General features: G+C 41.4%; 1 protein-coding gene across 6 annotated transcripts in view; it reads right to left on the bottom strand.

Moving 5' to 3' along the window:
• DSCAM (DS cell adhesion molecule) overlaps window positions 1–16,337 on the bottom strand; it is an 855,708-nt gene that overhangs the window by 672,725 nt on the left and 166,646 nt on the right. For all 6 annotated transcript variants that reach the window (XM_065541361.2, XM_065541362.2, XM_074033985.1 and 3 more), the window contains exon 2: window positions 8,590–8,907. In XM_065541361.2, coding sequence (XP_065397433.1) covers window positions 8,590–8,907 — 318 coding nt within the window. The remainder of the gene's footprint in view (window positions 1–8,589; window positions 8,908–16,337) is intronic.

The raw sequence follows: 16,337 nt of genomic DNA, 5'->3' as shown, positions 1-16,337 counted from the left end.
TCTTTGTAAGTCTCTAAGGACTTGCTTTATGAATCTAGGTGCTCCTGTATTGGATGCATATATATTTAGGATAGTTAGCTCTTCCTGTTGAATTGATCTCTTTACCATTATGTAATGGCCTTCTTTGTCTCTTTTGATCTTTGTTGGTTTAAAGTCTGTTTTATCAGAGACTAGGATTGCAACCCCTGCCTTTTTTCTCCATTTTCTTGGTAGATCTTCCTCCATCCCTTTATTTTGAGCCTATGTGTGTCTCTGTATGTGAGATGGGTCTCCTGAATACAGCAAACTGATGGGTCTTGACTCTTTATCCAATTTGCCAGTCTGTGTCTTTTAATTGGACCATTTAGCCCACTTACATTTAAGGTTAATATTGTTATGTGTGAACTTGATCCTGTCATTATGATGTTAGCTGGTTATTTTGCTCGTTAGTTGATGCAGTTTCTTCCTAGCATCGGTGGTCTTTATAGTTTGGCATGTTTTTGCAATGGCTGGTACTGGTTGTTCCTTTCCATGTTTAGTGCTTCCTTCAGGATCTCTAGTAGGGCAGGCCTGGTGGTGACAAAATCTCTAAGCATTTGCTTATCTGTAAAGGATTTTATTTCTCCTTCACTTATGAAATTTAGCTTGGCTGGATATGAAATTCTGGGTTTAAAATTCTTTTCTTTAAGAATGTTGAATATTGGCCCCCACTCTCTTCTGGCTTGGAGAGTTTCTGCTGAGAAATCTGCTGTTAGTCTTATGGGCTTCCCTTTGTGGGTAACCTGACCTTTCTCTCTGCTGCCCTTAACATTTTTTCCTTCATTTCAACTTTGGTGAATCTGACAATTATGTGTCTTGGAGTTGCTCTTCTTGAGGAGTATCTTTGTGGCGTTCTCTGTATTTCCTGAATTTGAATGTTGGCCTGCCTTGCTAGGTTGGGGAAGTTCTCCTGGATAATATCCTGCAGAGCGTTTTCCAACTTGGTTGCATTCTTCCCGTCACTTTCAGGTACACCAATCAGACGTAGGTTTGGTCTTTTCACAAAATCCCGTATGTCTTGGAGGCTTTGTTCATTTCTTTTTCCTCTTTTTTCTCTAAACTTCTCTTCTCACTTCATTTAATTCATTTGATCTTCAATTGCTGATACTCTTTCTTCCAGTTGATCGAGTCGGTTACTGAAGCTTGTGCATTTGTCAAGTAGTTCTCGTGTCATGGTTTTCATCTCTATCAGGTCATTTATGGACTTCTCTGCATTGGTTATTCTAGTTATCCATTCGTCAAATCTTTTTTCAAGGTTTTAAGTTTTTTTGCACTGGGTTTGTAGTTCTTCCTTTAGCTCTGAGAAGTTTGATCAACTGAAGCCTTCTTCTCTCAACTCATCAAAGTCATTCTCTGTCTAGCTTTGCTCCATTGCTGGTGAGGAGCTGCATTCCTTTGGAGGGGGAGAGGTGCTCTGAATTTTTGAATTTCCAGCTTTTCTGCACTGCTTTTTCCCCATCTTTGTGGTTTTATCTACCTTTGGTCTTTGATGATGGTGACGTACAGATGGGGTTTTGGTGTGGATGTCCTTTCTGTTTGTTAGCTTTCCTTCTAACAGTCAGGACCCTCAGCTGCAGGTCTGTTCGTGTTTTCTTGAGGTCCACTCCAGATCCTGTTTGCCTGGGTATCAGCAGCGGAGGCTGCAGAAGAGGGAATATTACTGAACAGCAAGTGTTGCTGTCTGATTGCTCTGCAAGTTTCATCTCAGAGGTGTACCCAGCTGTGTGAGGTGTGAGGTGTCAGTCTGCACCTAGTGGGGGATGTCTCCCAGTTAGGCTACTCCGGGGTCAGGGACCCACTTGAGCAGGCAGTCTGTCCATTCTCAGATCTCAACCTCCATGCTGGGAGAATCACTACTCTCTTCAAAGCTGTCAGATAGGGACATTTACATCTGCAGAGGTTTCTGCTGCTTTTTATTTAGCTATGGCCTGTCCCCAGAGGTGGAGTCTACAAAGGCAGGCAGGCCTCCTTGAGCTGTGGTGGGCTCCACCCAGTTCGAGCTTCCCTGCCACTTTGTTTACATACTTGAGCCTCAGCAATGGTGGGCGCCCCTCCCCCAGCCTCACTGCCACCTTGCAGTTAGATCTCAGACTGCTGTGCTAACAATGAGGGAGGCTCCGTGGGCATGGGACCCTCCAAGCCAGGCACGGGATACAATCTCCTGCTGTACCATTTGCTAAGACCCTTGGTAAAGCGCAGTATTGCAGGGAGTGACCTGATTTTCCAAGTGTTGTGTGTCATGGCTTCCCTTGGCTAGGAAAAGGAATTCCCTTCTCCCTTGTGCTTCCTGGGTCAGGCAATGCCTCATCCTGCTTCGGCTCTCACTGAAGTTGGGCTGCACCCACTGTCCTGCACCAACTGTCTGACATGCCCCAGTGAGATGAACCCAGTACCTCAGTTGGAAATGCAGAAATCACCTGTCTTCTGTGTCGCTCACGCTGGGAGCTGGAGGCTGGAGCTGTTCCTATTTGGCCATGTTGGGCGCCCCTCTAAGAATGTTTCTTTTAAGCAGTGTTAAATCCAATCTGGCAATCTCTGCCTTATAATTCAGATTACTGGAACATTTAAATTTAATGTGGATAATGATATGATTAAGTTTATCATTTTGCTATTTGAGATATATATATATATACACACACACACATATGTGTATATATATACATATACATATATATGTGTATATATATACATAAATATGTGTGTATATATATACACACACACTTTTTTTTTTTTTTTTTACCATCTTTCCTTTTTCTTATCATTTTCTTCTTTGTTTTGGATTGAGGATTTTTAAATGATTCTATTTTTTTCTCCCTTGTGGGCTTATTAGCTATAACTCTGTTTTGTTATTTTAAAGGTTGCTTTAGGTTTTTTAGTATACATCTGTAACTTATCACCGCCTATATTCAGGTGCCATTACACAACTTCACATACAGCAAAACAACCTCTAATATTATACTCCTATGTCTTTATTGTAGGCCTTAATGCTATTGTTGTCATACATTTTACTTCTATGTTACAAACTTCATAAGACATTGTTATTATTTGTGTTTAGCCAATTATTTTTTAAAAGATTACAATTTTTTTAAAAATCTGATTTAGATACTCATGTAGTTACCATTTTCATTGCAGTTCTTTCCTTTAAGTAGATCTAAGATTTGATCAGGTGTTATTTTTTCTTCCGATTCTAGAACTTCTTTTAAGGTATCTTGTACTGGGATTCAGCTGATGATAAATTTTCTGCTATTGTGTGTCTAAGAACGCCTTCATTTCACCCTTACTTTAGAAATGTACTTCCATTCTTGCCTATAAATCCCAGCACTTTGGGAGGCCAAGACGGGGCAACTTCTTGAGCCCAGGAGTTAAGAGACCAGCCTGGGCAACATAGCAAGACTCTGTCTCTACAAAAAAAAAAAAAAAAAATCAGCCTGATGTGGTGGCATGCACCTGTGGTCCCAGCTACTTGGGAGGCTGAGATGGGAGGATCACTTGAGCCAGGGAAGTTGAGGCTGCAGTGAGCAATGATCACCTCACTGCACCCTGGCCTGGTTGACAGAGCAGAGCAAGGCCCTGTCTCATAAACACACACACACACAAAACATTAACAACAACAACAACAAAAAACCCGTCTGCTGTCATTCTTTATCTTTGTTCCTTTGTGTGTAATATGCCTTTCTTCTGTAGGTGTTTTTGATATTTTATCTTTATCATTGCTCTGAACAATTTTATTGTATTTTAATGTGCCTTTGTGCATTTTTTCTTCACATGTCTTGAACTTGGGGTTTGTTGAGCTCCTTGGATCTGCAGGTTTATAGTTTTCATCAAATTTGGAAAATTTTGGCCTGCATTTTTCCACTTCTTTTTAAATCTCACCATCCCTTCCCTTGGGGCTTACTTTGTCATTAAGCTACTTGAAGTATGTTTTAATTTTTTGGAATAAACTTGATTTTTTTAGAGCAATTGTAGGTTTAGAGAAAAAAATTCACAGCAAGTTGCCATATTCTCCCTCTAACCACCTTCTTCAATTTGTCTCATTATTAGCATCTTACATTAGTGTGATACATTTGTGACAATTAATAAACTGATATTTATACATTATTATTATTAACTAAAGTCCGTAGTTCACATTACGTTTCACTGTATGTTGTAAGTTCTTTGCATAATGGCAGGTATCCGCCATTATAGTATCGTATCATACAGAGCAGTTTCACTGCCTTAAAAATCCCTTGTGCTCCATCTGTTCAATCCTCCCTCCCTCCTGACTATCCCCTGGAAACTCCTGATCTTTCTACTGTCTCTCTAGTTTATCTCTTCCAGAATGTCAAGTAGGTAAGAGGGTGTACTATGTCACTTTTTCAGATTGCCTTCTTTCACTTAGTAACAGGTATTTACCCCCATATCTTTTCATAGCTTGATAGTTCATTTTTTCTATTGCTGGCCAATACTTCATTTTATACTATAATTTGTATAATGTTAAAGAAAAACTGTAGGTGGACCCTGTGGCTCATTCCTGTAATCCCAACACTTTGGGAGGCCAAGGCAGGCAGATGGCTTGAGCCCAGAAATTTGAGACCAGTCTGAGCAACATAGTGAGACTCCTCTCTACACAAATTTTTTTTAAAAAATTAGCCAGGTGTGGTGGCTCATGCCTGTAGCCCCAGCTACTTGGGAGGCTGAGGTGAGAGAATCACCTGAGCCCAGGAAGTTGAGGCTGCAGTGAGCCATGATCCCATCACTGCACTCCGACATGGACAAGAGAGGGAGAAGTCCTCTCAAAAAAAAAAAAAAAATTAAAAAACAGAAAAAATGTTCTAACACTTATTAGAAAGATAAGGAAGATTATCTTCAAGTCTATTCTGGTGGGAGTCATCTATGATCACTGCAATAGGGAAGGGTAATTTGACTTCATATTCAACCAGGATAAGTGAGGGTTTATATAGCCAGTGAACACAGTGAGGGGACCAGTGGGTGGAAAATTAGAAAGAGGAGATATCAAAGGTATGAGGATTCTTGCTAAACTGGCCTAACAGATTCTTGCTAAAGTCAGGTCAAACATGTATACATCAAAGATGGGACAGGAAGAACTTGCTCAGATATCAAGAGTGATCAAGTATCAAGAGTAAGGGGATGATTTAGCAGGATTCTTGCTAAAGTTGGGAACCATAGACCAGACATGAAAAGCTAAGGTCAAGGACTCGTTGAGAGGAGGGCTCAGAGGAGCTTTTCCAAAGTTAGTCAAGGAGAGATTCTTTACCCCATCCACTCACATACTGAAGAACATCTTTCTTGCTTCCATTTTTTGACAATGATGAATAAAGTTGCTATGCAAATTTCTGTGCAGATTTGGATATTCTTTATCCTGAAGCATAAGGCAATCATAGGACACAACTTATTTCCAGCTCCTTAAGGCTTGCTTTCCTCTCCTGCCTGAGGTCCAGTCTTGAAAATGGTTGCTTCAGATATTTTGTCTGCTTTGTTTGTTGTTTGTTTTTTTTAGCTGGTTGTATTAGTCCGTTCTCACACTGCTATGAAGAAATACCCAAGACTGGGTAATTTATAAAGAAAAGAGGTTTAATTAACTCATAGTTCTGAATGTCTGGGGAGGCCTCAGGAAACGTACAATCATGGCATAAGGCACTCTTCACAGGTGGCAGGAGAATGAGTGTCAGCAAGGGAAATGTCAGGTGCTTATAAAACCATCAGATCTCATGAGACTCACTCACTCTCACGAGAACAGAAAGGGGGAACCTACCCCATGATTCAATGACCTTCCACTGGGTCCCTCCCAGGACCCATAGGGATTATGCAGATTATCTTCCAAGATGAGATTTGGGTGCAGACACAGAGCCAAACCATATCAGCCTCAGGACACTGGTTTTTGGTTGTTTCAGATAAAAGTTACGGTAAGTGTGGCTCCTGCACCTCCATCTCGGCCACAAGCAAAAGTTCTAGTCAAATGTTAGAAAGCACCGTTTGCAGCCGGGCATGGTGGCTCACACCTGTAATCCCAGCACTTTGGGAGGCTGAGGCGGGCAGATCATGAGGTCAGGAGATCGAGACCATCCTGGCTAACGTGGTGAAACCCGTCTCTACTAAAAATACAAATCATTAGCCGGGTGTGGTGGCGGGCGCCTGTAGTCCCAGCTACTCGGGAGGCGGAGTCAGGAGAATGGTGTGAACCTGGGAGGCGGAGCTTGCAGTGAGCCGAGATCGTGCCACTGCACTCCAACCCGGGCAACAGAGTGAGACTCCATCTCAAAAAAAAAAAAAAAAAAGAAAAGAAAAAGAAAGAAAGAAAGAAAGAAAAGAAAAGAAAAAAAGAAAGCACAGTTTGCTAAGGAGAAAACAATCATAAGAAATCCACTGACTTGCCCAGGATCATGCGGCTGATTGCTACTTGCTATGTAGCAAAGGCAGCCTGGGTAAGGAGCAATACTGTCTCAAGTGGCCCACCTGCATTCCAGCCCTTAGAATAAGCAAGAAAATATCTTACGTTAGAACTAGGATTGATGATTAATGACACATGATGAGTAAACCTTCCTTCAATTGCTAGCACCCAGACCTAGGTCAAAGTTTCTGAAAATTAAGAATGAGAATCCCTTGTGCTGCCAAAGGAAAGATTATGACATCATTCAACCTAAAAACTTATTCCGGGAAAATCCAAACACCAATCTACAGGGATATTTAGACATTTAGGATGACCTGATACAGAACAGGATGCCCCATGAGTGAGCAGTCATTGCCTTCAAACTTACCCTTCAGCTGTCAAAAAAAAGGTAGCATTTATGCTCTTCATCTGCCTTTTTGTACAAGCTTCCAGTTCTGTACCCACATTTATATAAACAGGGTGAAAAAAGATTTTCAAGTATCCAGTGTGACAACCTAAAGATTATTATAACCATTATGTGTTCATAATAAAAAGCAAAATGAAATCAGGAGAGAAATTTGATTTGGGTAATATGACTGCCCATCTTATACGTTCAAACTCATACAGGAGTCATCTATATTCTGGATTCATCGTCCATAGGGTTTCAGATGTCAAGAACACCAGCACATAAAGACTGAAAGCACAACTGGGTAGGAAGAGGCAGGTAGCACAGATGCCAGACAAGATGATGCAATTTCCATGCTCTAAAACTTTCAGTGTCATGCAAAAAACAATGAATTCTATGACTAATTTAGAAGACGATAGTTAAAACAGGAGTAAGCATTTCATTTCTTTATCTGACAGAAAATCCAAGGCAGACATAATGGATTAATACATACAGATATAGTTTTTTGAAATTCCAGGTTTCCCTATAAGTGGTGTTTTGTAGATTATAAATATGCTTTTATAACACATCATTAAAATGTGCAGTCTTCCCAGTAAAAGTCATTCACTATATCTCCCTGTTTGTCAGGTTTAGAGGTCCCTTTACAAATTGCATTTGCTTTATTGTAATTATTTGACACATCAAATTTTCATATATCTTGATTAAAGACCATCTTTTTTTGTTCTTCCTTATGTGAATCCTCATGCAGGTTTTGGAATTCATGAGCGTGTCACAGAGATCAAAATATAGTTGGGAAAATGACTAGCTAGCAGCATGAGTCATAGTCTAATGTTTGATGGCTTACATCAAAGAGATCATATGCAGGAATTCAGAAACACCTCATATTTTTCTCATGTTGTGATGTCTTCTACCAGCACCTACTCACTTACTGAAGAAATTATTGCAAAGCTCCCCCAGCTACCTGGTGTATAAGAAAAAAATCAAAGTCACATTCTCTTTGCCCTGCTATTATATTATGTCAGTCTACACAAGTATTTCAGAGCTAGACTTAAAAAAATTAAAATGCTGTTTGCTAACAGGAGTCTAGCTGTGAGTTTGTTTTGCAGGGCTTTGTTAAATCTATAGAACCACACAATCTGTCCTGTATATATAGCCTTTGATGTCTGTGTATCTCAGGCAGTATTCTTTCCTGGGTTGACTTGTAGCATTGGTGATTAAAAAAAGACACAATATGTTGTTAAAAGGAACATAGCCCATTCAGGATTTATGCACCAACAACATTTCAGCAACATGTGATACAGTCAAAAATGTTAAAATAGCCTTTCTATTTCACAAGGAAAGCAAGGATATTAGATTGATTCTGTTTCCATAACAGTACATTTTGATGCTATGGTTTTATTCCAGCTCAACCATTTGTCATATTTTTTCTCTCTTTCTCCTCCCCCAGGATGGGGTAGGAGAAGGGCAAGGGGGAAAAAGGAGGGGTGGAAGCAAATGCATTGGATTTGAGACGCTGAAAACTTGAATTAGAGTATCAAATTAGACAAAATATAAGGAGGGTGGGATGTTAGAACTTGCCAACTTGCTAATTGCTGCTTTCAAGGTTTAGTTCCAACAATGTAAGGCACTCTGAAATCTAAACAAGGAGATCTTAAAGAAGTCATCAGCAAGGTCAGAATGAACTGATGATGGGGTTTTCATTAGTCCTCTGCTGCAATGGCATTTTGCTATTTGTCATTGTCATTGTCCTCCCACCCCAAGCAGGCACAGAAAAAACAAAGCCCAGAGCTGTACTCACCAGCCTTGATGTGGACATCCTGACTTCTAATTTTCCCTGAAGGATTTTCAGCTGTGCAATAATAAGTATTATCATGGATTAAGGTACTGAAGCTTGAAGGAGGGAAGGGGAAAATTTGGAGAGTGCCGTTGGGGTGGACGTGGCGGATCCCGGGGACATCGTAGATCTCCTCGCCCGTGGCTAGGTACCATCTGAGAGTCACAGGAGGGATGCCTGCTGCGGGGCAGGGCACCAGAGTCCCCGTGGTGCTGGCAAACACTACCTCTTGCAGAGATGCATTGACAAAGTAGAGGCTGGAGTGTAGGTCTTCACTGAAAACTGCAAGAAGACAACACGGGGATCCATGGGTAAGTAAAACATGCCTTTGACATTTGCAGTTCAATGTCTGGCCTCAGAAAGTTATCTTGAAAATTAATCATGAGGCTCAGGCTCAAATAAAACCAAATAACTCAAATTTTCTCAAAATGCTATGAGCAGACAGGCTGATACTAAAAAATAAGGTGCCATCCTAATTTCACATTTTGTGCACAAACTGTTAAGTTACCCTGGATGCTAATTTTTAAATAGATTGTTTTTTTGCCTCATGCTCCAAGCCCTGTTTAATAGATTGGTTTTTTGCCTCATGCTCCAAGCCCTGTTTTGTCCCCACACTGGCCATGATCGGACTGTGTATTATATAGCTTGTATTCACTTATTGTCTATCTTCTGCCACTAGAGATAAGCCTCATGAGGACAAGGTCTTGATTTACTCCCACTATTACCTGGAGCATAGCGCCCAGCTCTCACTGGGCTCTCAGTAAAGGGAAGCTGAATGTGTGAATGCCTAGATCTTGTTGCTGGGATCAAATTGCTCTCATTACTAGGTACACTGAGGGTTATTATGAAATAAAATTAGTCACATTTTTAATTAAAATTGAAAATCACATGTAAAGCATTTTATTATTTTTTATTATACTTTAAGTTGTGGGATACATGTGTAGTTTTGTTACATAGGTATACATGTGCCATGGTGGTTTGCTGCACCCATCGACCCATCATCTAGGTATTTCTCCTAATGCTATCCCTCCCCCAGCCCCCTACCCCCAACAAGCCCTGGTGTGTGATGTTCCCTTCCCTGTGTCCATGTGTTCTCATTCTTCAACTCTTACTTATGAGTGAGAACATGCGGTGTTCGGTTTTCTGTTCTTGTGTTAGTTTGCTGAGAATGATGGTTTCTAGCTCGATCCATGTCCCTGCAAAGGACATGAACTCATCCTTTTTATGGGTGCACAGTATTCCATGGTGCATATGTGCCACATTTTATTTATCCAGTCTATCATTGATGGGCATTCGGGTTGGTTCCACGTGCTATTGTGAATAGTGCCGCAATAAATATACACATGCATGTGTCTTTATAGAATAATTTATGATCCTTTGGGTATATACCCAGTAATGGGATTGCTGGGTCAAATGGTATTTCTGGTTCTAGATCCTTGAGGAATCGCCACACTGTCTTCCACAATGGTTGAACTAATTTACACTCCCACCAACAGTGTTAAAGCATTCCTATTTCTCCACATCCTCTCCAGCATCTGTTGTTTCCAGACTTTTTAACGATAGCCATTTTAACTGGCAGGAGATGGTATCTCATTGTGGCTTTGATTTGCATTTCTCTAATGACCAGTGATGACGAGCTTTTTTTCATGTTTCTTGGCTGTGTAAATGTCTTCTTTTGAGAAGTTTCTCTTTGCCCACTTTTTGATGGGGTTGTCTTTTTCTTGTAAATTTGGGTTCTTTGTAGAGTAAACCATGTTAAAAAAAAAAAACACCATTATCAGAAAATAGAATGTCAAATCAACAATGCACTTTTATTTAAAATAGGACATAACAATAAAGAGAATTCTGACAAAAGCATGACTCAACTCCACCAGCCTACAGTGTCTGTTTTGAGTTTTACATTTCCCTTCTGGTCCACCTGCCTCCATGCCTTATCTATATAATTATATCATGTTAAAGTGTACATACATAAAAGGTCCCATTTTTATAACTGTTTCATTCTCTTATACATCATCTACATAATTCCATGGTTCTATACAGACTTCACAAGTAAGTATCAGTGAATGTACAATTTATGCATATTCTTGTTTTTTTTTTTTTTTTTTTTTTTTGAGACAGAGTCTTGCTCTGTCGCCCAGGCTGGAGTGCAGTGGCTGGATCTCAGCTCACCGCAAGCTCCACCTCCCGGGTTTACGCCATTCTCCCGCCTCAGCCTCCTGAGTAGCTGGGACTACAGGTGCCCACCACCTCGACTGGCTAGCTTTTTGTTTTTTTTAGTAGAGACGGGGTTTCATCGTGTTTGCCAGGATGGTCTCGATCTCCTGACCTCGTGATCCACCCGCCTCGGCCTTCCAAAGTGCTGGGATTACAGGCGTGAGCCACCACTCCCTGCCCAATTTATGCATATTCTTATGAACTGTTTTCCTGCTCTTTTCATTTACATTGTTTCTCCTTTCACTTCTACAAGTAAATATCAGCAAAAGTGTTCATACACATTTAGCTTTTTAATTCATTTAAGGGCCTAAACAAGGGTTTTCTGGAGTGTTGGTTATGTGAACAAATAAAACGTTACTTCCAGAATTTACAAGTTAAACAAAAGATTTATAAACATAATGAAGGCCTACTTGTCGCCCATCTGAGCTTCTCTGTGACTTTCTAAAGCAAGTATATAACTAGTTACATATTTGTAAGAGAGAGGAGAAGCCCCAGATATTTCAAATGAACTTCACTGGTCAGAGGTGAGAATAACATTTATTGGATGCTTCACAGTACTCCATACCAGACAATCTTATAACACTCGAGATGAACAACAGCTCTGCTAGGTAAACAAAGGCTCCACTTTGCAGACAATGACATGCAGATTCACAGGGCTGTCACTTGACCAAGGACACAGGATACAGTCACTTGAGCGAGACGCAGGGCTAGAAGGTGGCAGAACTAGATTCAGTCTTTCTGATGAAGGCTTCTGTGATTTATGTTTCCTCATCTTAGAACCAAATGTGGCATAACAGTCCCCCTCATTTGGGTGGGGATTAGAGGCAGCTCTCTATAGAGTGGGTCTGTGGCCTGTGCTTCCAGACCTAGTCTTTCTCCACGGTATGGGGCTGAGGGGTTACAGGCTCCTGCTATATGCTGGGGTTGCTACTAAGTCTGTGAGATAAGATACATGTGGCCCTCACTTTGCCTGTAGTTAATTGATATGATTTGGTAAGAAAGAGATGAAGAAATTAACACTATTTACAAAGGTGATTGGACTCACCCTCTAATAATAAGATTTAGCCTGCTCACTAAATGTGAGGGTAGCAGGTAGTCCCCACCCTGCTGTTAGGAAGCACAGCATCCAAGCATTGGCACAAGGCTGGATAGATGTGGTTGACTACTCACAGCACGTACTTTCCTGCTGCCACTTGAAGTGGACACTGTGGGGCTCTCTCCATATTTCCCGTTTAGGGCCAATGCACCCTGCCCCACAGCAGGTCCTCTCTTGAGTCCCACACTGGGAACCAGCCCCACTTACAGGGAACTGCCTTGTCTGAGGCCTGCAGGGAATGACTGGTCAAAGGTGGCTCCACAGGCCTGGCCCCCTCATGTTAAGGTGCAACAATGCTGAAGGTGCATCCCAGCTGAGACCGCTATTGACAGAGGTTTGCAGAGGAGCTTCTCCCTCCACTCATTCTGCCTTCCTCACATCCTTGCTGATGTGTCTCTTGAGAATACACTCCCAAGAGGCCTTCTGCGTGCCAACTCTTCCTCTGAGCATCTCCCTTCAGATAACTCAACATGAGACAACAACTGAGGCTCTGCTAGTTACCCTCTACAACCGTGTCTTTCTGAGATGTTTTTCTATTTTAAATAAAATAATCAGAAAGTGCCAACTAACATCCCATATGAGCTCCCCAATACAGCATGAGCAATAAATAAAATACACCAAGATGGAAGAAAGTACTACATCTAGATTATCACTGGATTAAAACATTTTTACAAGCAATAATTATTACATTGAATAAGGCAATGACACAACTAAGACTTTCAGGCTGTTATGTTTTTGGGAACCCATTGAATCTGGACAGTGACAATGTGTAGTTTGTTTTATGAAAACATACTCATGTAAGAATCTAACATTTATCTATTATATAAACATTTTGATTTTTAAACTTCACATATTCAATGAGCTCACAGGCCTAAACCTAATGCCTAGCAAGCTGTGTGTGATTCGTAATTGTTAGTTGGTGCATTCACTGTCCCCATTTTTTCATTTTCCATCTCATAATTCACGAAGTATATCAAACTTCTGTTGATAATATAATGTAACCTTTTGAAGTATTTTTGGAATTTCTATTTCACAAAATTACATCTCTTTTAAGTAGACTGGAGTTAGTTTAGGAACTGACTGTTAGAAGTTGAGACAGAGAGAAAGAGAGAAGGTGGGAGGTACAGACGAAAGCCTTTAGCAGAGGTCCTGATATAGATGCTTACAAATTGTGGCCCCCTTCCATTATGAACAGGAAAGCCTACATACTGATGTGAATTCTGCTCCCCTGTGAGAGCCACAGAGTATAGATGTCCCCAAAGTAGAGGGGCCCCTGAAAAGACCCTCTTTCTCCTTGATCAGGGCAAGTATCAAAAGCTATTGTCAATCTGTGCATCTCAAGAAGTGTCTTGTTCAACAATGCTAGAAATAACAACGTGGATGATATCACACTCGAAGACCAACACCTCCCTGGGGATGTTGGCCGATGATATCTACCTAAGAGGTCCACCACTGGGATGAGATCTGAGGATCACTCTGGCTGTTAGGCCATATATGGCACCAATGAAAACTCTTTCTTTTCTTTTCTTTTTTTTTTCATTTATTTATTTATTTATTTTATTATTATTATACTTTAAGTTCTAGGGTACATGTGCATAACGTGCAGGTTTGTTACATATGTATACTTGTGCCATGTTGGCGTGCTGCACCCATCAACTCGTCAGCACCCATCAATTCATCATTTACATCAGGTATAACTCCCAATGCAATCCCTCCCCCCTCCCCCCTCCCCATGATAGGCCCCAGTGTGTGATGTTCCCCTTCCCGAGTCCAAGTGATCTCATTGTTCAGTTCCCACCTGTGAGTGAGAACATGCGGTGTTTGGTTTTCTGTTCTTGTGATAGTTTGCTAAGAATGATGGTTTCCAGCTGCATCCATGTCCCTACAAAGGACACAAACTCATCCTTTTTTATGGCTGCATAGTATTCCATGGTGTATATGTGCCACATTTTCTTAATCCAGTCTGTCACTGATGGACATTTGGGTTGATTCCAAGTCTTTGCTATTGTGAATAGTGCCGCAATAAACATACGTGTGCATGTGTCTTTATAGCAGCATGATTTATAATACTTTGGGTATATACCCAGTAATGGGATGGCTGGGTCATATGGTACATCTAGTTCTAGATCCTTGAGGAATCGCCATACTGTTTTCTTTTCATTGGTGTCATATAGGATGGAAATATCACCAGGGCCAAAGGTTTCAATTATAGAAAAGTTTATCAGTATAAACACAGTGGTCAATGACACAGAATCCTGCAGGGCCTTGAGATGTGTGTTGAGTCATAGTTACATTAGGAAAACTTGCTTTCGTGTGCCTATATGGAATGCAGACTTCTATTTAGTAAAACCAAGAAGGTTAACCCCTAACCTCACTAAAGAGAGATGGGAGGGATTGCTCTCTCTCCTTGCACAAATACACCTTACAGTGCACGTGGCACAACTTCATTCTTTAAGTTTAGTAAATATATCAATAAGTATGTTGGTGTGGGGATGAGGTGGGGCAAGTGTAATGAGATTCCTGGGCTACTATAGCCTAGAAAGAACTTCATTAGAAAGAACTGTTGGAAAGTTATGAGAATGGCATGCGGTGGTCAAGAATTGGTATGGTGAAATGAGCTCATGCATTTTAGCACTATGTCTTGTTAAGCAACTAAATGGTCATGTAACCAGTCATTTAAACACTAAGCACCAACTTTAGATTGTCCCAATAAAGGAAGAAGTAGGGGGAGGCAGAGGAGACATTAATCTAATAACTAGATGATCTAATAACTACGCCTGGGCACTCTCCATGGCTTGCTACCCGAGCTGTGTTGGGACCTGTCCCCTGCATTGTAACAAAGTATTCCTCAGCTGCCCCAGCCATGACTCAGGTGGTCCCAGGCCTGGTTTAACCTGCTTCTCTGGAAGATACTAGTCGTAAACTTTGGTGGCATCCACGTTGTGTTAATTCTGCAGGTGCACAGAATGCAAAAGCTGTGGGGCATGGGTTCCTCCACCTAAACTTCAAAGACCTCCCAGAAAGCCTGGAGCCCTGGGCAGAGACTTGTTTTAGAGGAGGAACTGGCACAAACAGTCCCCATTAGGGCGGTGCTGAGAAGAACTAATGGGCCAGAGCTGCTGCAGAGACTGTCCACTAGAGTAATGCCTAGTGGAGTCATGGAAGTGGGGCTGGCCCTGAGACCCCAGAATTGTAGAGCTACCAGCACATAACATCAGCCTGGGAGAGCTGAAGGCACAAGACTCCAACCCATGAGAGCTTCTGGGTGAACTGAGCCCAAGAGCCCAACAAAGCCATCAAGGCAGCTTTTCCTGAGGCCCTGGGGACCCAACACCCATCCCAGTGTGCCCCAGGTGAGGGAAATGCAATTAAAGGGGATTATTATCCAGCTTTAAACTTAAGGTTGTTTTCTCTGTTGGGTTTTAGATTTCCTTGGAGCCTGTCACCTCTTCCTGCCTCTTTCTCCTTTTTGGAATGGGAATGTCCATCCTGTGCCTGTCTCACCATTAAGTTTTGGAATTAGATAGCTTGCTTTGATTCATAGCTCATGGCTGGAGGGAATCTGCCTCTAGATGAATCATGCCTAAGTCTCATTCATATCTGATTTAGATGAGACTTTGGACTTTCAAATTGATGCTGGAATTAGTTAAGACTTTTGGGGTACCAGGATGAAATGAATGCATTTTGTATGTTAGAAGTTTCAGGAGGCCAGGGCAGAATACCACGATTTGAATGTTCCTGCCAAAACTCATGTTGAAATTTAACTGCCAGGGTAATGGTATTGGGAGGTGGGACCTCAAAAAGGTGACTCATAAGAGGCAGAGCCCTCATAAATGGATTAATGTCATGATCACAGGAGTCAGCTCCTTATACAATAATACATTCTGCCCCCATTTTCTTTCTATCCTGAGCACTTGCTTCTGTCTTCCATCCTTCCACCCAGGATGACCCTCACCTGATGGCCTTGGACTTCTCAGCCTCCAGAGCCATGAGCCAAATAAACTTCTGTTGTTTATAATTTACTCAGTTTGTGTATTCTGTTATAGTAGCAGAAAATGAACCAAGACAACAATTCGCGAAAGTTTCACTCTTCACACTCATACAAGAATAGGTGAGGCCTCTTCACATCACTATGCTAGTTTCATTATATGCCTGCCTGTATTCTGGAAAGTCAGATCCAGGGGAAGCTGTGTCCATGAGATTTAGCATCCTCCAGGTATCTTACTTGAATCATCCATCTTTTTTCTCTTGGTCTCCATCGCTGGCAGAAACCAAGAGTTTGCCCTCCAGGGCCAGTGGGGGCTATGGCTAAGCTGGGAAACACAGTGAACACCATTCGTCAAAAGGTGGCAGAGAAAAATACATTTTGTACAAGTGATAGATCTTACCCACAGAGAAGAGA

Source organism: Macaca fascicularis, chromosome 3, assembly GCF_037993035.2.
Source record: "Macaca fascicularis isolate 582-1 chromosome 3, T2T-MFA8v1.1".
NCBI lineage: Eukaryota > Metazoa > Chordata > Mammalia > Primates > Cercopithecidae > Macaca > Macaca fascicularis.
Note: the sequence above shows the minus strand (reverse complement) of the source record. Positions and strands in the feature narration are given on the sequence as shown.